General features: G+C 38.9%; 1 protein-coding gene across 2 annotated transcripts in view; it reads left to right on the top strand.

Annotated features, from left to right (window-relative positions):
• The window catches only part of PIK3R4 (phosphoinositide-3-kinase regulatory subunit 4), an 81,285-nt gene that overhangs the window by 41,197 nt on the left and 17,267 nt on the right, over positions 1-22,821 (top strand). For both annotated transcript variants that reach the window (XR_007515597.1, XM_049870747.1), the window contains exons 8-13: positions 2,306-2,451; positions 4,360-4,563; positions 11,585-11,786; positions 13,823-14,010; positions 14,811-15,021; positions 17,452-17,617. Coding sequence is in view for 1 of the 2 variants with exons in the window: in XM_049870747.1 (XP_049726704.1) it covers positions 2,306-2,451; positions 4,360-4,563; positions 11,585-11,786; positions 13,823-14,010; positions 14,811-15,021; positions 17,452-17,617 (1,117 nt within the window). In the remaining variant the exon portion in view is untranslated. The remainder of the gene's footprint in view (positions 1-2,305; positions 2,452-4,359; positions 4,564-11,584; positions 11,787-13,822; positions 14,011-14,810; positions 15,022-17,451; positions 17,618-22,821) is intronic.

Here is a 22,821-nt window from a genome sequence, read left to right on the forward strand (position 1 = left end):
ATGCTGAACAAATAATTCAAGAAACTAGACTATATGAAGAAGAACGAGGCATCAAGATTGGAAAAGACTCATTAACAACCTGCAATAGGCAGATGGTACAACCTTGCTTGCTAAAAGTGAAGTGGACTTGAAGCACTTACTGATGAACATCAAAGACCACAGCCTTCAGTACACCTCAACATAAAGTAAACAAAAGTCCTCACAACTAGACCAATAAAAAACATCATGGTAAACAGAGAAAATATTGAAGCTGTAAAGGATTTCATTTTATTTGGATCCATAATCAACACGCATGGAAGCAACAGTCAAGAAATTAAATGATGCATTGCATTGGGCAAATCTGCTGCAAAATATTTCTTTGAAGTGTTAAAAAAGCAGTGATGTCACTTTAAAGACTAAGGTGCCGTAGTGTTTTTAGTCTCATGTGCATGTGAAAGCTGGACAATGAATAAGGAAGACTGAAGAAGAATAAATCCTGTGATGGTTAAGCTTGTATGTCAACTTGCCTGGGCCATGATTCTAGTGTTTTGGCAATTATATAATGTTGTGATTACTTCCCTATTGAAATTTGATATGTGATCACCCCCACAAGGGAATCTGCTGAGTGGTACTGGTGGGGGTGGGGCCTGTGGTGGCTTATCGCCCCCTCAGCCTTCATCTGTCCACCTTCCACCACCTATTTCCTTCTTGCTCACCTTACCAAGATTTTTGGCTTTTTCTGGATCCAGCAGCTGCCTCTTGTCTGACCTCTGGCTCTTGGAACTTGAGCTAGCAGCATCTTGGGATTTGTGGATCTTCACAGCCTGTGAGTGAGAGTCCTACTCCGCAACCTGCTGATCTTGGGTTCGCCAGCTCCTGCAGCTACGTGAATCAGAAGAAAGTTTGTGGTCTTGCCTGCCAACCTTGGGATTCCTCAACCTTCACAGCCTGTGAGCGGGGGCCCTGCTTTCCAACCTGATGATCTTGGGCTCACCAGCTTCAGTGACTCTGTGAGTTGGGAAGAGCCTCTGTCCTGATCCACAGACTTGGGATGTTCCAACTTCTGTAATGGCATGAGCTGTTTCCTTGGTATAAATCTCTCTCTAGATATATTTATACAGTTAACTGGTTTTGCTTCTCTTGAGGACCTAGCCTAAGACAGATGCGTTTGAATTACAATGTTGGTGAAGAATATTGAATATACCATGGACTGTCAGAAGAATGAACAAATCTGTCTTGGAAGAAGTATAGGTAGAATGCTCATTAGAAGCGAGGATGGCAAGACTTTATCTCACATACTTTGGACACGTTATCAGGAGGGACGAGTGCCTGCAGAAAGACATCATGCTTGGTAAAGTAGAGGACCAGTGAAAAAGAGGAAGATCCTCGACGAGATGGATTGACACAGTAGCTGCAACAATGGGCTCGGGCATAACAATGGTTGTGAGGATGGCACAGGACCCACCAGAGTTTCGTTCCATTGTACATAGGGTTGCTATGAGTCAGAACTGACTTGACGGCACCTAATGACAACAGTCCATCAGCACGGCATGTCATTCTATTTATTTAGTTCTTTAATTTGTTTCAGTGTTTTTTTCTGTGTACAAGTTTTTCACCTTCCTGGTTAAATTTATCCTTAGGTACCTTATTCTTTTAGATTCCATTGTAAATCATAATGTTTCCTTTATTTCCTTTTCTGTTTGCTCATTGCTGATGTATAGAAACCCGACTGAGTTTTGTGTGTTGACCCTGTACCCTGCCACTTTGCTGAATTTATGTATTAGTTCTAATACCTTTTTTTGTGGAACCTTTGGGATTTTCTATGCATAGGGTCATGTCATCTGGGAAGGGGATAGTTTTGCTTCCGCCTTCCTGATTTGGATGCCATTTATTTATTTGCTGTAGCCTAATTGCTCTGGCTAGGACTTCCAGAACAAAGTTGAATAGCAGTGGTGAAAGTGAGCATCCCTCTTTTGTTCCTTATCTTAATGTCTGTCCGTTAGTTTTTAATCCAGTCCTGCAAATGGGTAGGTGCTCACACATCTTTGCACTGGCTAAAAAATATCAAATTTAAGTCTTCAGAAAGGAGGTAGGTATTTTTATTGCTTCATGATGTTACTTATATTTATGGTAAGGGGATAGTATAATACCAGCATGTTCACTTGATTGATTTTATATCTTGGGTTATTTGAGGATTTGAAGGCACCTGATAGTAGCATTGTGGTACAATCCTTTATCAGTTGTTCTGTAAGGCGAAAATTTGTCCTGATAGTTTGAAGTTATTTGTGTACCTGGTTTGAGTTATACCTTTTTTCCTCCTCTACAGCGCCCTTCCTTTGTCATCCCAATCTGTGGATACGCTATGGTGCCGTGGGATTTATTACAGTGGTAGCTGATAAGATAAGCACAGCTGATGTCTACTGCAAACTGATGCCTTACCTTGACCCATATATTACCCAGCCAATAATACAGGTATACGTATTCCAGCTTGGAATCCATCCTCCCTCCAAGCTGTGTTCCTTTCAAAAACTGTTCAGAAAGGCCTTGTTTAAAATTTTAAAGATTGATAGTGTGCTACAGCATTTTCATACTTCTTTCACGCTAGTTAATGTTAGTGGATCAAGCACTTTGGAAGGTGAGAAAAGTTCCGGAGAATGTATGCTGTGTACGTCATGGTATGCATACTGTAGCATTCAGTCGCTCGTACTTACGTGTGATACTCTGAAGCATCTGCTGTTAGAGTCAAATGTAATCTATCAAAAATGAACACTGAGGGACCCTTGCTGTGCTGTAGAAGGTATAACTGCTTTCAGCCAAAGTTAGCACTTATAATACATTAGAAAAAGCTTTTTCATATGTTTGTTGTTTGCACCAGCTGGTGCTGGTTTAATTTTTTTTTTTTTTTTAAATCTAACGAACCCCTCTACCTCTCAGCAGTTTAGAACTTGATGATACACTTTGGGTCTTTGATTTATACAAGGCAAAAATTATTTATCCAGCTCGTAAGTGTTTACACTATCAAAATAGATATTTAAATTGAATGGAATGTTGAAGGATGAGTCTGGTGGTTAAACACCCTGAAGATGTCTTATTTTTACACAAGCTCTGTTTCCCACTTGGAAACCTGTATGCCTTTGTGGCTTTCTCCTACTTTTATATCCCAGCATGTTTTCCCTTTCGTTAGAAAGAACAGCCTGGATACCCTGTGGAAACTAGAAATCTTGGGTGTGCTGTCAGTCCTTACTTTTTCCCTTAGATTTATCCATTTCTGGGGATGATCTGTTTCAGATTTTGTAAAATTATTGATTTTTAAACTCTAAGAACAATTTATATACACATGAAAGATGGATAATATTACCAGAAAATAAGCTTTTGTCTTTTTGAAGTGTATTTCAGCTTTCCTGAAGTAAGGTTTAAAGGTGCATACTACTTCTGACTAGTTATTCTATTTATAAGTTTATTTATTAAACTTTATAACACAATGTGGAGAAAGCATTGCGGGATTTAAAAATTGGATTCATTTGTAATAACTTTTTTAGTGGTGGTTTACTATAATAAATCTGACATACGTGTGGTTTGTTACAATCTGCATTGAGGACTCTGTTTTCTCAGACTTTTTTTTTCTTTTATCATTGTTTTATATTTTGAAAGGCCAGGATCAGGAGTTGAGAGACTAATTGTCCATTTGCTTCCTAATCTTACCTATGCAGTTTGATTGGACAGAGGATACCCTTTTATATTGAAAGGTTTTGTATTTATCAAAAAGATACAGGTCTTCACTGGCCAACTCGCCAGTATTTAAATATACCTGAAGAAAGTCCACTTAATTACTGTTAGTGCTTGTTCTTTTTACTATATATGCATTGACAAGGAAAATATTCTTGAGCATAATAAAAGAAGGATGTTATGAACTCCATGGGTAGAGTAATGTTTTTTAGAAGTAGTTGAACTTACTGAGAAAACTTGGTGACTGCAGGGAAGACCTGTGGTTACTGAGCGTCTTTTCTGGACCAGTACCTATTGGCTGTTAGACCTGTGAACTGCAGGTGCTTTTCAATCTGGGAAGTCGTCTGCCATATTGAGATCTAGAAGAGGCTGTTTTTCATCTTCTAAAAATTTCTAGCCTGGGTATTTATTATTAGTTTTCTGGTATGGCAGGCACAGATGTGTACTCTGATGCTAACATTGAGGAGTAAGAAATGGCTTAGCCCTTTAAAATTCAATAGTATTCTTCTTTCTTCTACGCAAAAATTGCAGATGTTGATAGCCACCATTTTAGAAATAGTACCCTATGTTAATTTTACACAGGTTGTACTTACTGAATTTGGAGATTACAATATTTTGTATCTTTGGCTGATTGTTTTTATTTTTCTAACATAGATTGAAAGAAAACTCGTTCTACTCAGTGTTCTAAAAGAGCCAGTAAGTCGTTCTATATTCGATTATGCTTTGAGGTCTAAAGATATTACTAGCTTGTTCAGACATCTTCATATGCGTCAGAAGAAACGAAATGGGTCTCTCTTTGACTGCCCTCCACCCGAGGATCCTGCCATAGCACAGCTTCTGAAGAAATTGCTCTCTCAGGTTGTATTACCTTTCTGAAATCTTATATTTAAATGCAAATTTCATAAAAATATTGAAGCCTGCATCTAGCTATTAAAAATGTTTTTGGTTAACTAGGTTGTATCATAACAGATGAGTGAGTAAATCTGGCAGACATGCATTTACTCTGGTACCTAGGAGATAGTGGGATGATGAGGCGGCATCGAGCTGAGCTAAATAAGGAATCATGGAGACCTGCCAAGCCTCTTTGGTGATTACTAGCTATATAAATGAGGGAAAGGCAGTAGATATAACCTTTCAACATAACATTTATAGAGTGCTCACTACATGCAAACAGCTGAAATAAGTGGGAGTTATAATACATCTTAGGTTGGATAAACCAGCAGTTTACTGCTGTATCTTAAAGGCTTATGAATTTTGATGAATTAACAAGTATTGTTAGAACCTAGGAGGTAATCTTTGTATTATACTTGGTATTGGTAAGGCTTTTTTAGAAATATTGAGCTTAATTTCAGTATTCTGTTTTAAGAGGGTTGTGTGAAACCTAGAGAGGTCAAGATAGGAATAAAAATGGTTAGAAATAAAGTTTCTGAATAAATGCGCCATGTGTCATAAGGCAAACACTGAGGGACAGTCTTAATGATTGTCTTTAAGTCTGCCTACGGTGTTTGTAAAGAGAGGACTTGGCAGTTGTCTTATGTCCAAGGAGGAAAGAAGGTGAGAAATACCTTCAGGTGCAGACAGAGAATTTTCTCAGTTTGGGATATAAATCCTTTCGTGTATTGCCCTTGCCACTGAGCATCTCCTGGGTACTGGGATCCAATGCTGTGGTGCCCAGATGTTGGTTTGGGTGATTGAACTTTGGGACAGCCTTCTGTGGGAGGCTGGTCGATAACTATTTTTATTGTTTTGGCTCTGGATTTGCCGGGAGGCTGGGCTGCCTCTGAATATCCCTTCCAGGCCAGTGGTTCTGTTTCTTGTATTCTAGAAAACTTAATTTGATGTGACTTCAGTTGCCCAGGAGCTTTTTCTCTGGGTTTTACTTTAACCTTGGCTCATAAATTGTATCTATTTTCTATTTTAGAAAGCCACAGAAAATTGGATATTGAGTCGCATCTTTCTAGTTTTTTCCCCCTGAATAAGTGATCCTTAAAAAAATTTTTTTAGAATGCAATAAAAACTACCTCAGTCTATTTTGGTGAAAATATACATGGTCATACACCATTTCAGTAATATCTGCATATATAATTCAGTGACATTGATTACAGTCTCCAAGTTGTGCAGACATTCTCACCATTCTTCTCTGAATTGTTCTACCACCATGGTACATGTATGTGTGTATTTTCACCAAAAAAAAAAAAAAAAAAAAGTGGAAATAAAAAGGAAACAAAAAAAAACCAATTACCCCAATCTCAATGCTTCTTCTGGCTTGACTAGCCTATGATTCTTTGGTATTTCTCTTCCTCCTGAATTTAATTTAAATTAAATATATTAAATTAAAAGCTTGTATACTTTAGCCCCTCAAACAACAAATCCATTGCTGTTGAGTTGATTCGACTCATAGCGACCCTGTAGGACAGACTAGAACTGCCCCAGAGGATCTCCAAAGAGTGGCTGGTGGATTCGATCTACCAACCTTTTGGTTAGCAGCCTAGCTTTTAACCACTTTGCCACCAGGGCTCCACTTTAGTCCCTAGTCTCTGTTTTCTATCTTGCTGTGGTTTAACTTCTACTACTGCCCTGGGTGAAGGGAGGGAGAGGGAAGCAGCCGTTCCCTCAGCCTTTCTACTTTCTGCTTCCCACTGTTCTTCTCCCAGGCCCTGCCCCACTGTTGCGTCTTCAGTGCCAGCCACCATTACTGGATGCCATGATGAAGTCGCTGAAGCTGGCTGACTCACAGTCCTCTGAGATGTCAGTGCTTGTTGTATTTGTTTGTCATTTATTCCTTCACTTGTCTGAGTGGAAAAAAGAGGAGCAAGTAATCCCCTATTTATGTTGTTTCTGGTGATAATAGCTTTAGGAGACTCATAAAGGTTAGGAGACTACCTACACTCTGTTTCAAGAGGATAGGCACTGCTAGTACAAGGGAGGGCAGGTCAGATATCTGAGGTCCTTAGAAGAAATAACAACCGAACAACGCCAGGTTCCATTTTTTGAGTACCTGCTATGAGTGTGCTACTGCATTGTAGTTGGTGCTCTCCATAATTTGTGACTGCCCTTAAAACAAGCCTGAACAACAGATGTTACCCCCATTTTGTAGGTAAGAGAACTGAAAATAAAGAGGGCTAACTTGCCTATTATGCTCACACAGTTCAGGAAATTTCAAGGCTAGAATTTGAACCTAAGGCTGTCTAACTCCAAAGCCTACACTCTACATCATGCCGTGTCACCTCTCAAAAGACAAATGAGGGACAGGGAACTAAGACTGAGAAGCTTACTTGGGTTTTATTCGAATTTATGAAGCAGCTCATCTCCAAACCCTTGGAGACCTTTTCTCTGCCTTCACTTCTTTCTGGTCCCTGTATGGCCTGAGTTTCTAGGGATTACTAGCAGGGCATAGAGCTAGGGGAGGCGTTGGAGCTGGGAATTGAGTCCTCTTTTCTACCATCAGGGGTATAGAGGGAAGAGACATGTCTTTAGTCTTAGTAAGTAGGAATTCGAAACATTCCTACAGAATTTTTATACTTGGGGTTCCTGCAGTGCTCTTTTGTATAAGACTATACTTGACATTACATCACGGATAGAATAGGTCTTTCTAGACCAACTTCACATCGTTTCTATGGGGAAATATGTTCAAAGTTCTAGATAATAGACTTAGAATACACTTTGGGAACATTACTCAGATGGGAGTTGGGATCTGCTTGTACTCCAGATTTTCAGTAGGACTTACCATCTGGAGGTGACACATGGCAGGGCTGTTTTAGATAGATCTCATCTATAAGAGCTCCCTGTTTTATTTGTATCCATTTAATCGGTGCTAATGCAGAATACAAAATTATTTCACTCTGTATCTTAAAAAACTGATGAGGATTGACAGTTTTAACCTATTAGTAATTTTTATTTCAATAATTTTTGGCTGAGTAGTCTAGACACAGGTGTAACATTGAAAAGGCATAAGGAGATGTACAAGAAAATGTAAATTTTCCTTCAACCCCTGACCCCAGTCACCTGAGCTTCTTCCTAAGTCCAGATTAACTCAGGCAGGCTTCTCAGCCTTAGCTTCCTATTCCTTGTTTATTTTCTTTTGAGAGACAACATAGCGTGGTGTGGGGGTGTGGGCTTTGAAATTCTGTATTTAGTGGATGCTGGGCATTGTGACTTTTGTGTTGTTAGTTGCTGAATTCCTTTAGTCTTCAACTTGTGCTGTTGTACAGTTAAGTTACTTGGAATCAGCTTGATCCTTGTAAGCTTAGTTAGGACAGGTGCAGAGCAACCTTTAGTCTATGGCCAATTTAGCCCCATTACAAAGGACTTCCGAGACTGTGCATGTTGTCCTGTGTTTTAAGAGATCTTTCTACTCTGGCTGGTGGGAACATGAACTATTCCCAGCCCCATGTAAACTCCGAGAATTGTTTGGCCTACGGCTTTCTGGTTGCTCCTGGCCTTGGATAGTTTCTTCTTACACATATGTAGTTCAATAACTTAGTCAAAGACCAGAGGGGTCCTTCTGTAGCTCTCTCTCTCTGTAGATCCCACCTTTCCAGTTCTCTGTCCCACAGATTTAGTCTTCTTGGTTTCCTTGAGGAAACCCTGGTGGCGTAGTGGTTAAGGGCTATGGCTGCTAACCTAAAGGTCAGCAGTTCGAATCCACCAGTTGCTCCTTGGAAACCCTATGGGGCAGTTCTACTCTGTCCTATAGGGTCTCTATGAGTCAGAATCAACTCAACAGCAATGGGTTTTTGGTTTGGTCTCCTTGAACTCTTGATCTTCTCTTCTGCTCAGCCCCATTGCCAAGGTTTGTTTGAGTTCCCACCCTTGTGCCATGGCCTGGAAACTCTTTCCAGGCAGTATGCTGGGGACAGTTGTAGGACTCATCTCAGGTCTCACAGCCCTGCACTGCCTGTTGTCCAGTGCCTGAACAATGTTGTTTCATGTAGTTTGTCTGGTTTTATAGTTGTATGGAGTGGGAGGGGGAATCTGGTCCCTGTTACCCCATCATGGCCAGAAGCAGATGTCCTTGGGGTGTTAGTGGGCTTCTATCAGTATTGCACTTTCTTAGTTAGATTAAGTTAATAGTAAGTCTGGATCTCTGGTAGAGAGAGATCTCCAAGTTTGTTTTTGATTTTCAAGATTGTCTTGGCTACCTTTGCTCCTTTGCGTTTCTGTATACATTTTTAAATCAGTTTGTTACTTTCTACAAAAAAAAAAAAAAAAAAAGTGGTATATTGATTGAGATTGCATTGAACCTATGGGAAAGAATTGACGTCATAATACTGAGAATTCCAGTCCGTGAACATGGCATATGTCTTCATTTAATTAGGTCTTTTGAAATTTATCACAACAGTGTTTTATGGTTTATTTTGTAGAATTTTTGACACACCTTTTATTATGAGTATTTTAGGTATTTGCTTTTTTAATGCTATTGTAAACAGTGTATTTAAAATATTATTTTCTGTTTCTAGCTGGTATGTAGGAAAATTTTTTATATTGACCTTGTTTCCACCAACCTCACAAAACTTATTAATTCTAATAATTTGTGTATTTCTTTTCAGTTTGCACATTCCCAATCATATCATGTGTGAATAGTAACAGTTCTGTTCATTTTTTACCAACCTGAATAGCTTTGTTTTATTTTATGGTCTTATTTTAGTGACTAAAATCTTCAGTATAGTGTTAAGTAGAATTGGTGATAGTGGCCATTCTTAGCTTGTTTCTCATATTGGGAAAACTCTCAGTATTACATCACTCAGTGTGATGTTTGTGCTATCTTTTTATCAGATTAAGGAAATTCCCTTCTATTCTTGACTTGCTAGCAAATGCTTTTTATCTACTGAGATCATTGTATGATTTTTCTCTTCGGTTAATGTGGTGAACTACATTGGTTTATTTTCAGATGCTAAACCAACCTTTTATTCCTGGATTTTTGGAATAAATACAATATTGTCATATTGTACTATCATTTTTATATATACTTGATTTAGTTCAGCCATTGCTGTCAAGTTGATTCTGACTCATAGCTACGCTATAAAAAAAAAAAAGAGTAAAACTGCCCCATAGGGTTTCCAAGGAGCAGCTGGTGGATTCAAACTACTGACCTTTTGGTTAGCAGCCTGAATTCTTAATCACTGTGCCGTCAGGGCTTTGGTTTATTGAATATTTTTTACATTTAGATTTATAATGAGCTTGTCCCGTAATTTTCCTTTCTTGTACCCTTGTCAGATTTTTTGTTTTGTTTTTGGTGCTGTATTCCTAACATTTTCTTTTTGTTGTGATATAAATCACAGACCATAAAATTCACTCTTTTAAAGTATACAATTTAGTAGTTTTTAATATATTCATAAAGTCATGCAACCATCACCACTATCTAATCCCAGAACATTTCCATCATTCCAGAAAGAAACCTTGTACCCGTTAGTAGTCATTCCCCATTTGTCCCTTCCCCAGTACCTGGCAGCCACTAATCTGCTTTCTGTCTCTATGGATTTGCCTATTCCAGGCATTTCATACAAATGGAATCACAAATATGTAGCCTTTGGTCTGGGTTCTTTCACACAGCATGATGTTTTCAAGGCTTATCCATGTTGTAACATGTGTCAATACTTCATTCCCTTTTATGGTTATTACAGTGGCCCAATTTTTTGTGGACTAAAACATACAATAACAAAAAGAATATAACTCTTATTATAGCTATAAAATTGTCTGTGAATTTTAGGAGAAGTGAAAATAAAGAATCTCAGGCTAATATTGGGAAAAAATTCAGTCAAGGATCTCTGTTTGATTGTTGTACCTTAATGCAATTTTATTTCATTGTTTCTTAGGTTTCTAATTTCCTAGGATTTGCTTGTAATATATTATGCCTGTAATTGTGAATATTACTTTAAACTCTAGTGAGATTCTAGATTGGTGCCTTAAGGCAATCGCCATTTTGGTAAATGAGTGTTTTTTGTTCATTTGCGTAATAAAAACAGCACCAGAAGATTCTGTGAATGACTGGAAAGTAAAGCAGAAAATGTAGAACTGCACCATTTACCAGAATATTTAAGGTGCATATTGAATTAATTATTTAGTTATTTACTATTTATTGTGTCTCAGTTTCAAGTGTTCTAAGTGCCTTAGGTAGATTAACTCATTAAAATTTCACTGTGACCTTACATGATGGGTGCTGGCAATGATCCTCATTTTATAGAAGAATAAATGGAGGCATAGAGAAATTGGGTGACTTGCCCAGGGTCACACAGATAGTAAGTAATGGAGCTGGGATTTGAACCTAGGAAGTCTATCTCCAATCATACCATTACCCTAGAATGCTACTGGGTGTGTTGCTTACATTAAAGCTTAGCTGGCAGTCCTAATTCCCGAGATCTGTAGAATGTTTTATATATCACACAGTGCCTTTACATATGCCTCATTTAATATTCTTTTACACTCCTGGGAGCAAGGTTGAAGTAGGTACACTTTCTTTTGCTTAATTTTGTACTTTCGGAATTTTTGTTTAGATATTAAACATTTATTTACTTATCAGTTATGTGTTGAAGATCTGCTAGATTCAAGGTATACTGCGTTTTAAGTTCTTTGGAGATTTCAAAGATGAATTATATGTGAATGCTGTCATTTAGAAAGAAGCTTAAGATATAAAAAAGTCAATTGTGATAACAAAGTAGAACATGCTCTAATCTAGTACCTGTTCTGGGAGGTCAGAGAAGTGAGATGTTACTCTGTATTGATACTTTCTTTTTATTTTGCCTTTGCTTGCTTCCTTTCTCCCTTCTGACTCTTACAGTTTTAAATTGGGTGGTTTCACCCTTCAGTTGCTGGTCATTCCAAGGCCAGTTGTTATTACTCGTGAAAATAACCTAAAATGTGTGGTTTTATTTGATTTTAGGGAATGACTGAGGAAGAGGAAGATAAACTTCTGGCACTGAAAGACTTCATGATGAAATCTAACAAAGCAAAGGCCAATATAGTGGACCAGAGCCATCTTCATGATAGTAGTCAGAAAGGTGTAATTGACCTGGCAGCCTTAGGCATAACTGGGAGACAAGTTGATCTTGTTAAAACCAAACAGGAACCAGATGACAAGCGGGGTTAGTATATGCATGCTTGTGTGTGTGTGTTAGCTGGTTTTGGCAAATTAATAAAATTAAAAGTCACATTTCCCAGATACAGAACTTGCAAATACAGTGACTCCATTACTTAGAGAGATTTTGGGGAAGAAAAGTGGGGAAGCTAACTAACAGTTAAGAGATTAAGTAACCTGCCAAAATCACAGCCAGTGTGTGTCAGAACCAGGAATTAAACCAAGGCTTGACTCCAGAGCCCTACTGTTATAGTAAAACCATGTTGCCTCTGTGGAGGTATGTGATCGAAGGTGAAATTCTGCCTTTTTAACCCTTTAAACATCAACCCAAGGCCAATGGTCTAGTTAAAATGAGATGAAGATTTCTAGTTTGTTATTAGTAGAAAAATGCCCAGTGAATTAAAAAATTATTTTGGTATTGACATTGAAATACAAAAGGGTAGAGACTAGAGAAGCTTAATTACTTAAAGAAGTCTTGAGATTTGGAACTGTCAGCTTTTGTGACATTGGCACTAACTGAATAAAGTTTTTATGATCTTGTGGGTTCTTCTTTTAATCTTTTTGCAGATATACTCACAAATACTTGCCTTCAAAATTCCCTCTATTATAGTATCAGATTTTCAGGGTGACTAATGAATTATATTTAAAAGAATCCTCTGTCAAACTTTAGATAAAGTATTTGCAACTTAATTATTAGTGGTTTATATCATAATATATAAACCACTTAAAAATATATTTCAAACACTCATACATATTAATAAGAAAAGTGCAAGCACCCCAAAAGGAAAATGAGTGAAGGATTTGAATAGGCAACTTACAGAAATGTATATGTAAAAAAGGAAATCATTAAATAAGTGCAAACTAAAGCAGTGAGGTGCCATTTTCTGCCTGTATAATTAGCAAAGATCGATGATACCTAGTGATGGCAACCAAACCAAAACCCACTGCCATTGAGCCGATTCTGACTCATAGCGACCCCAGAGGGTTTCCGAGGTTGTAAATCTGGAAGCAGACTGCCACATCTTTCCCCCATGGAGCTGCTGGTGGTTTCGAACCCCTGACCTTTCGATTATCAGTCAATTGCTTTAACCACTGCACCACCAGGGCTCCTAGTGATGGCAAGGGTGTGGGAAAACAGGCATTTTCATACACTGCTGGTGAGAATATAAATTGAACATAATCCTTTTTTAGAAGGCAGTTTGACATTGTCTTTAGTTTAAAATGTCCTTATTCTTTGACTCACCATTATTAGTTCTGGAAATTTCCCCTAAGAAACACTGATAGGCACATGAAGAAGTACGTACAAGAATGTTCTCAGTCGTGTTAAAAAAAAAAAAGAAAAGAAAAGAAATCAAAATGTCCATTACTACTGGAATGGTTAAGTAAACGTTCTAGATATTTATTTAAGAGGGAGAAAAAAAGCAAGTTGTAAAGTAGTGTGTACTCTATTTTTCAAAATAACATGATAGTATATATTAAGCTATATAGTTTTTGAGATTTAAAAAGTTGGAAGACTGTACATCAAGCTACTGGAATTATGGGGCAATTCATGTTATGTTTTAATAATGCTGGAATTCAGTGGTATTTAATATACTTTTTGTAATCGGACAAAGGTAAGAACAGAGTTTCACATCTGTCTGTAACTAGGAGCTAGCTTTATAGCAGTTGACCTTATTTTCTTCTATGTAACTGATACTGGAAATAGAGAGGTCATATTTAGCATTATGGTCAGTGACGTTTGCAAAGGTTTTTACTGTTGATTCTTCAGATAAAGTGAATACTTGAAAACAAGCCAGCCTTAGAAAACCAGGAAACAGGCCTTTCTAATTGAAAGCTCATCTTTTCCTTCTGCCTTAGAGGTGCAGCGAGAGCTAATTAGCTGATCTATAAGTATAAATAAGTTAGACATCCTAAGAAACAAATATGAAAGGAAACGAATTGCTGTCCCTCCCCCATCAAAAAAGAAAAAAAAAAAGACAATAAAGGCACATACTGGCTTTAGAGACTACCTTCAGATTAACTACTCTGAATATGTTTTCATAGCTAGAAAGCATGTAAAACAAGACTCAAATGTGAATGAAGAATGGAAAAGCATGTTTGGGTCACTGGAGCCACCGAACATCCCCCAGGCGCTACCTAAAGGGAGTGACCAGGAGGTGATTCAGACTGGGAAGCCGCCTCGCTCCGAGTCCTCTGCTGGCATTTGTGCCCCTTTGTCAACTTCTCCACAGGTACTGTGACCTAGGGAATACTCCTTATGCCTTTGAATTCCATTCTACTGCTTTGGATGTTTAAAGACTGTGTACTGTACTGGAAAAATCAATATGGTGCCTCGTCCTTTAGAGAGGGCATGTTTCTTGTTAAGACAGGTTTATCTTTCATTTTATAGCCAAGAGGGAATCTAGTTATTGAAATCACCCAAAAGGTCTCATTTTAGAATATTCACCAATCGACAGCACTGGGTACCAATAAAGTGATCTGAAATTGTAGGTTGAAGACATTATTGTAAACTGTGGTTATAATGAGGCCACAGTAAACCTTTTAAGTCTTAGATTCTTTCTCTAATGTAACAGTTTTATCTGTAAAAATAACAATAATACCTCTGGAAAGAAAAGTCCCAAGCTTGCTATTTGTGGTAAGCGTTATGATGATTTCGATGAGTTTGAAAGAAGTTCTTGTAATTTAAGGTAATTCTTCCCTAGCCAGTCATATTTTAAATGAAAAATACTGAGCCAGACTGATAAGATAATTTCTTATTTTCATTTAAATGAATGAGTTTTTTTGTTTAATGTTATTGCTGTGCTGTTAATTTTTTAAAAATAGTGTAGAGAGGTTTGAAAATGTAACATTTGTGGTTTCACTTCACTTAATTTGGTTCCCACTTAAGTCAGTGTATTTAAATGGATTTAATGATTGGTACATTAATAAGGACAAAAAGTTGATATAATGAATAGAGAGAACATGGGTACTTTTTTTCTTTAAACATACTTTGTTTATGACATAAATACATATCATTCTTTTTGTTTTCCAGGTTCCAGAAGTGACCAATGTCCAAAATAGAAAACCGACAATACAGGTTCTAAGTAGTACAGTTTTACCATCCACCTCCCAGATTCGGATCACAACTTGCAAGACTGAACTTCAGCAACTCATACAACAGAAGCGGGAGCAGTGCAATGCTGAGAGGATAGCTAAGCAGATGATGGAAAACGCTGAATGGGAGAGCAAACCACCACCACCTGGTAAAAGTGCCATTGATAGGTAGTTTTATTTCAGCCTAGGTGCCTAAGCGTGGGATCTAATGGAGGGAACAGATACTCAATTACCAGGCAAAGGAAATAAGGACAAAATCATCATTAGGAAGCCCAGAGGAAAGGGCAGAAGTGAGAAATCTTACTTATAGGGAATTTGGGTATCCTTATCTCTGGGGGCTGCTTATAGTGCCAGGTTTAGGCCAATCTGTGCCTCATTTCCCCAGTTATAGTGCCAGGCTTTACCTGCCTGCCTGGCGTCATGCTACTTTCTCAGTGAACGTGAGGGTTCTTGGAGGAAGCTCTTGCTTTTAATTTCTGAATGGTTTAACATATATATGTTAATATTCTTTATATTCTTTAAAAAATGATGGAAAAATTTTAAAAGAAAACAAAATCAACTATAATCTTACCACTCACCAATTAAGATTTTGGTGAAACATACCTGAGAAGTTTTAAAAATATTTGGAAATATTTCAGGTGAAAATGTGGCTTGACTACCTTAACAGACTTGCCCGGAATAATTGTGGCAGAGCCAGTATTTCATGTTAGGATTTGTGGAGCATTTTTAGTTTATTTTTGATGAGTTCCTATATTTAGACTTTACTAATACAGATTTACCTGGAAAACTCTCTGAGAAGAAAAACACAGTGTACTTTTGTGTAGAGAAGAATCACATAAATGTCCATGGGCTTCAGATGTGGGCTTGGGAAAATGCTGGTGAAGGTCAATGATTTGAAGGTTTAGAAAATATTGTTATGTGGTAAAGGGTATTTCTAGTCACATAAATTTTCTTATCAAAATAAATATCCTGGAGTGTTTAAGGTGTTTCTGTGATGTAAGTCAATATTGTTTACCAGCCCTGCTTTAGGAAAGAAAAAAAAAAAATCACGAACTTTATATTTTATGATCAAATCTGTTGTTATAAGTGGCATTTTATGTATAGGTAGAGTTATGTATTTTATTCAGTAATCACAGAAATAGTGGCAAATTTTGTGGTTTAAGAAATATGTAATGACTGTTGGACTCTTGATTTTTTTTCCTTCCACACTTGGGTGGTTCTGTGAAATAGATTTTCTTTAGAGGGAAGTGTTCAACCTAGCCTGGTAGATTATCTTGACTTCATGGCAGAGTGTTTTGGATCACTTCCAAATCCAGCATACCCGCCTTAGAAATCACATTCAGCTCTTCTTCCCACATGTGGGAGCTAGGCAGCCAGAGGAAATGTTTGATTTTTTATCTCAAAATCAGACAGGTTTGGCCATATTTTTGGTTTCATTTTTGTTTCTCGGTGAAAAGAAATCATCCTAAAATAACATTTTGTTGTCATTTAATTAGGCACAGTGCTGACTCCCAATACAGTATGATCTTTAGCATAGCATTAAATAGATCAATATAAAATATTATTAAATATTATACTTAATGCAACTTAAAACATTTTATTCTTTAAATATTGAGGATAGTTACATGCAGGGACCTGTTTTAGGTACTGTGAATGATTCAGAACGGATAAGACATGGTCTCTGGCCTCAGGGAATTTATAGTTTATTAGGGTAAGTTAATCATACACAGAAAGAGTACACATAATAAAATGTAGAAGGGTATGGTGCCCTGGTAGCACAGTGGTTAAGAGCTTGGCTGCTAACCAAAAGGTCAGCAGTTCGAATCCACTAGCCGCTTCTTGGAAGCCTTATGGGGGCAGTTCTGCTCTGTCCTGTAGGGTCCTTATGAGTTGGAATCGACTTGATGGCAATGAGTTTAGTTTATAGATGTCATAAAGGAAGTACTGGAAAGTCCTTTGACATTCTTAGGCTGTCATTTATAATACCATTTATACTAACATGTTGATACCACAGAATAAATGATTATAGGTAGAGAAGGGTGTTTGGATGTTTATTATGGACTAGGGACAGTACTGACTCTTTATATACCTCATTTATCTATATAGTCACTGTTTGGGTTAAGTAATATCCCCCTTATTTTACATTTGAGGAAACTAAGCTTAGAGAATTTAATTAAGTGGCCCAACGTCAAATGGTGGAGCTGAGCCTTTGAGACTTTGAAGCTCAGGCTGCCTACCTAGAGACCATTCTCTGCATTACCTCATTCTACTGAGCCAGTATGCAGGGTTTTTAAGGGTAGCAAGCAACTGCTGTGCCTTCTCCTCAGCCCTCAGGAGAAGAGTCTGAAGTACAGTCTTTCTGAGGTTGTTTGTGTAACACTTGATTGCTATCTTGTATGTCTTACTCACTAGATAATATCTGTCATGACCCAGCAGACTGTTCTGTATTGGCTAGCTACCCTTCAATTGCTTAATTCTTCTGATTGTTCGCAAACTGGTATTGGTGATGGTGGCTGGGGACGTGGGGGAGGTTGTTTTTGTAGACTACAGTTTAAGACACACTACTTTGCCTTCTTTAGGGTGGCGCCCCAAAGGGTTACTAGTTGCACATCTTCATGAACACAAATCTGCTGTGAATCGAATTAGAGTTTCTGATGAACACTCACTCTTTGCAACATGTTCAAATGATGGCACAGTGAAAATCTGGAATAGTCAAAAGATGGAAGGGAAGACCACCACTACCAGGTAACATGCTCAGGAGGAAATCAATTCATTCATTTATTCAATCAACAAATGTTTATTGAATGTTTGTGACAGGTGCTGTTTTAGATGTCAAGGATACAACAGTGATGAATGGACAAAAATCCCTCTTGTATAGAGCTTACATTCTAGTGGGAGGTGACAGACAATAAGCAATATGACTAAGTAAAACATACAGTGTGTTAGGTGGTGAAAAAATGTTAGGGAGAAAAATAGAATCAGAAGGGGGATAGGGACTGCAGTAGGGGTGGGATAGGGTAGCATTTAAATAAATTGGCCAGAAGAAGGCCTCACAGAAAATGATACTTGAGGAAAGACTTGAAAAAGCTCAGGGAAGGAGCAATGTGGGTATCTGGGGGAAGAGCACCCCAGGCAGAGGAAACAGGAATTGGAATGACCCTGAGGTGGAAACATGTTTGAGGAAAGCAGAGAGGCCTGAATGGCTGGAACAGAATGAGCAAGAGAGAGGGAAAGGTAAAAGGGACCAGATTAGAAGGGGCCTTGTAGACCACTGTAAAGGACTTTGGCTTTTACTGTGAGTGAGTTGGGAATCCTTTGGAGGGTCCTGAGCAGAGGAGCGATGTCAGTTAGATTTCAACAGAATTCCTCTGCCTCTTGTGTTGAGAATAGACTGAAGTAGGGCTAGGGCACAGGCAGTCAGAAGGCTTTTACAGTAGTTCAAGCAAGAGATGATGATTGCCTGCCTCCACCCGCCCTTCTTTCCCCTCCATCCCCTGCCCTCCCCTCCATTCCTTTCCTTCCTGTCAGTACTACCGTATTATATTTGTTCTGAGCCTAGTTTGGTCTGATGAGAAGGCTACTAGAAATCAAAAGTTGAATCTCATCTACATAAAAAGATGTGGGGAATCTCTGTTGTTTTTCTCATTATCAGTTCATTGACCATACCAAAAAAAACCCCAAACCTATAGCCATCAAGTCGATTCGAACTCAAGGTGACCCTATAGGACAGAGTAGTAGAACTGACCCATAGAGTTTCCAAGGAGTGGCTGGTAGATTTGAACTGCCGACATTTTGGTTAGCAGCTGAGCTCTTAACCACTGAGCCGCTAGGGCTCCATAGCTGCCACAAAATCGTCAAGCAACAGAATATTTGATAACTAAAACCATTTAAAAGTTTACTCCTTACTTACAAACCTGTTAGATTTTGTGCTGTTTTGTTTATTTTTTAGAAAGGCTCTGTGTTTTTATACCATGCACAGTTGTTCTTTGTGTGTGTGTTCATTCTCCCTTGGTATCGCATTGTTCAGAATGTAAATCAAAAACCAATAAAAGAAGACTGGCTCTAATTTTTTGTCAACATTTTATTATGAAATTTTCAAACCTACAAGAAAAGTAGAAAGATTTTCTCAGTGAATATCCAAATACTTGCCACTCAGATTCTATAATTAATAATTTTATATTTGCTATGTCATATAGTTATTCATCTATCCATCCACCATCAATCTACTTTATTTATTTTTTGATGTGTTTCAAAGTAAGTTGCAGACATCCGTACACTTTTAATATTTGTTTATTGTTCTTTTTCCTTTTTGACCTAAAATTGATATGCTTTGAGGTCCACAGATCTTAAGTGAACCATACCATGAGTCCTGACAAATGCATGCCCTGTGCAGCCTAACCCTGTGCAGATACAGAACATGACCATCACACCAGGATGTTACTGCATGGCCCTTCCCATTCCATCCCTACCGCTCCCCCTACAACCTGCGATCATTCTTTTGATTTCTTTCCCACCATTGACTAGCATTTTGATTAGCATTTTAAACACCTCTTCTGTCCTATAGGGTCGCTATGAGTCGGAATCGACTCAACGGCATTGGGCTTTTCTGATCATTATTTTCCAGGTGGTTCTTCATTATTATCATCATCAATTTTATTCATTTCCTTTTTATTAGGAGGATACATTTCATTAATAAGAGTAAACTTTATAAGCACTTTGCAAAATCCCCTCCCCCCCTTGTTAATTGCCATGTGATTCTTGTTACAGAGCCATGCTTCTGTATCCTGGTGTCACATTTCAGACAGTGCTATCCCAGAAACTGGTGTTTTAGCGGGCTGCATAGTCTTTGAGGAGTGTGGATTAGGACAGTGGTCCTGGCCTGGAGGCAGCTGCTCTCTTGCTCTGAAGTAACATTTGACTCTCTTGGTAGAGGAGGGCAGTAGGCCTTGGCTTGGATGTGCTCTATCCCAGGTCCAGGGTGAGGAGGAGGGAAATGTTTGCCCTCATCACATGCCTTCATGGACTGATGAAAGGAGAGGGAGACCATTATTGTTGCCAGCTGGTAGTAGGGCAAGAGCAGCAAAACTGATGTTTCTCCTTAGGAAATGTTACTCTAGTACATTCTGACCACTGAGGTTTTCCCCCTTGCATTCTGTTAGCTGAGCAGCCAGTTCCCAGTTCTGACTTTTTTGTTGAGTTACGAGTGGTGATTTAGGCCACCTGGTTCTCACTTCTGCTGTTTTCATCTTTCCTATTTGAGTTACACTTTCAGCTTGTCCCTTGAGGTTAGTTCTTGAAAAACTGCCATTTTTCTAAAGCTTTGCCCAGATTTTCAGTTTATTCTTTTATAATATCATATATAATATCACGTAATGTATTTTCCATGTCTGCTTCTTGGCCTGTCCTATTTCTGGCTCATTTAGCTTCTCAGTTTTAGGGGGGATCAATCTCTTGGTACTTGCTGAATTTGAGGTAAAGCATCTGAGTGGAGCCGTGTCAGAGTGAAGAGTTGGAACAATATGAGGGAGCGCAGGGAAGCTTTCAGTGTTAGGGTTACATGTTTTGAAATCATTAGTAGTGTTGACAGTTGAAGTTTTTGAGTGGTATGGCTACTCTGAAGGAAAGGGAATGTAAAGGGCAACAAAAGTCTGAGGCCTGCATCCTAGGAAATTGAAGTTGGGGGGCAGGAAGAGCAGGGCCAGAAAAGGAGAGAGAAAAAACCAGATAGACTGGAACAGAAGAGAGAGTTTTAAGAAATGGACCCAAAGGCAGCTCTCAAATGCAATTAAAAACCCAAGTAGCATGAAAACCTAGTTAGGCCGTTGGGGCATTTTTATACAGTGCCTTCTGGTGGAATACAGTTGATATGTCTCCCCTGGGGTTGGAAACCTGGTGGTGTAGTGGTTAAGTGTTACTGCTGCTAACCAAAAGGTCAGCAGTTCGAATCGCCAGGCGCTCCTTGGAAACTCTATGGGGCAGTTCTACTCTGCCCTATAGGGTTGCTGTGAGTTGGAATCGACTTGATGGCAGTGGGTTTGGTTTGGTTTTTGGCGGAGAGTTTTTTGACAGTACAGGTCACGAGCCTTTACTGTGTCCATATCCTAAGGAAATAACTAAGAATAAGCTCATTAACTTGCCCTAATCCCATCCTGGAGCCCCTAGATAGTGCAGTTGGTTAACTTGCTCACTGTTAACTGAAAGGTTAGAGGTTTGAATCTACCCGGAGATGCCCCAGAAGAAAGAGCTGGTGATCTCCTGAAAAATCAGCCATTGAAAACCCTACTCTGACATACATGGGGTTGCCATGAGTTGGAATTGACTCAAGGTAACTTTTTTTTAAATCACATTCCCTTTTTCCCAACTCAATGATAACCTTGAAAACTAATTTCCCCACAACTACGTTAGCTGTGAAAATCCGAGGTCTAGTAGCCACTAAGGAGTCCTGGTAGCTCAGTGGTTAAAGCGCTCGACTGTTAACCTCAAGTTCAGCTGTTTGAATCCATCAGCCGCACCTCAGGAAAAAATGGCAGTTAGCTTCCGTAAAGATGACAGCCTTGGTAACCTTATGGAGCAGTTCGACTCTGTCTAATAGGGTTGCTATGAGTTGAAATTGACTTCACCGGAGTGGGTTTGATTTTTTTGGAGTAGCCACTAAACCAAACCAAACTTCTTGCCTTCAAGTCGATTCCGACTGATAGCAACCCTGTGGGACAGAGTACAACTGCCCCATGGGGTTTGCAAGGCTGTAAATCTTTAGAGAAGATTGCCACATCTTTCTCCTGTAGAGTGGCTGGTGGTTTGAACTACTGACCTATCAGTTAGCAGCCGAGTGCTTTAACCATTGTGCCACCAGTGCTCCGGAGTAGCCCCTAAAACCAAACCTGTGGCCGTCCAGTCAATTCCGACTTACAGCGACCCTATAGGACAGAGTAGAATTGCCCCATAGAGTTTCCAAGGAACGGCTGGTGGATTTGAACTTTTGGTTAGCTGCCGAGCTCTTAACCACTGCGCCTCCAGGACTCCCGAGTAGCCACTAGAGGGGTCATAATGGCTTTGGAACTCCCCAAAAGCCTCAGAGAAGTGTCACTATTTTGCTTGTCTGGGAGCCCACCGAAAGCTCCATCCTCAGAGCCTGTCATTACTTGACTCAGCTTGCTGTGTTAGAAAAACCCTACGCACAGGGCATTTGCCAAAAATAATAGTAGCAGTTGTTTCACGTTGCAGCTGCCTGAGGAGGCAGTGCCAGTCGGGGCTTATAAATAACCAGAAAGTGGAAGCCACAGTATTCATCAGCTGATGAATAGGTACCAACCAACGTGGTGTATCCGTATAATAGAGTGTGACTCACGCATAAAAAGCAGTGAAGTACTGATACACGCTGTATCGTAGATAAACCTTGAAAACATCATGCTAAGTCAAAGAAGCCAGATGCAAAGGCCACATACTGTATGATTCCAGTTTTATTAAATGCCCAGAATAGGCAAATCCATAGAAAATGAAAGTAGATTAGTTTTTCCCAGGGGGTGAGAGACAGGGACAAGGGGATTGAATGCTAATGGATATGGGTTGGGTTTCTTTTCGGGCTGATGAAGATGTTCTGGAATTAGGTAGTGGTGACCTGTGCAGAACTCTGTTAATACAGTAGAACCTGTGAGAGCCGGAATGTGACAGTGGAACCTGTGAGAGCCGGAATGTGACGGGACTGCCTTGTTTCCCCGGTGCAGTCTTACCACTTTTCTCTCGCTCTCTATTAAGAATCCTACCTCATAAATACCCAGTGAGTTTGCTTTCTCTGACAAGTTTCCACCTTACACAGGTTCCAGCTTTCATAGGTTTTATTGTATGTTAAAAATCACTGAATTGTATACTTTATGGTATGTGGATTGTATCTCAATGAAACTATTATATATAAAAAAGTAAAAGAGAGAGGTCATCAGTATTTAAAAAGT

This window comes from Elephas maximus, chromosome 27 (assembly GCF_024166365.1).
Source record: "Elephas maximus indicus isolate mEleMax1 chromosome 27, mEleMax1 primary haplotype, whole genome shotgun sequence".
NCBI lineage: Eukaryota > Metazoa > Chordata > Mammalia > Proboscidea > Elephantidae > Elephas > Elephas maximus.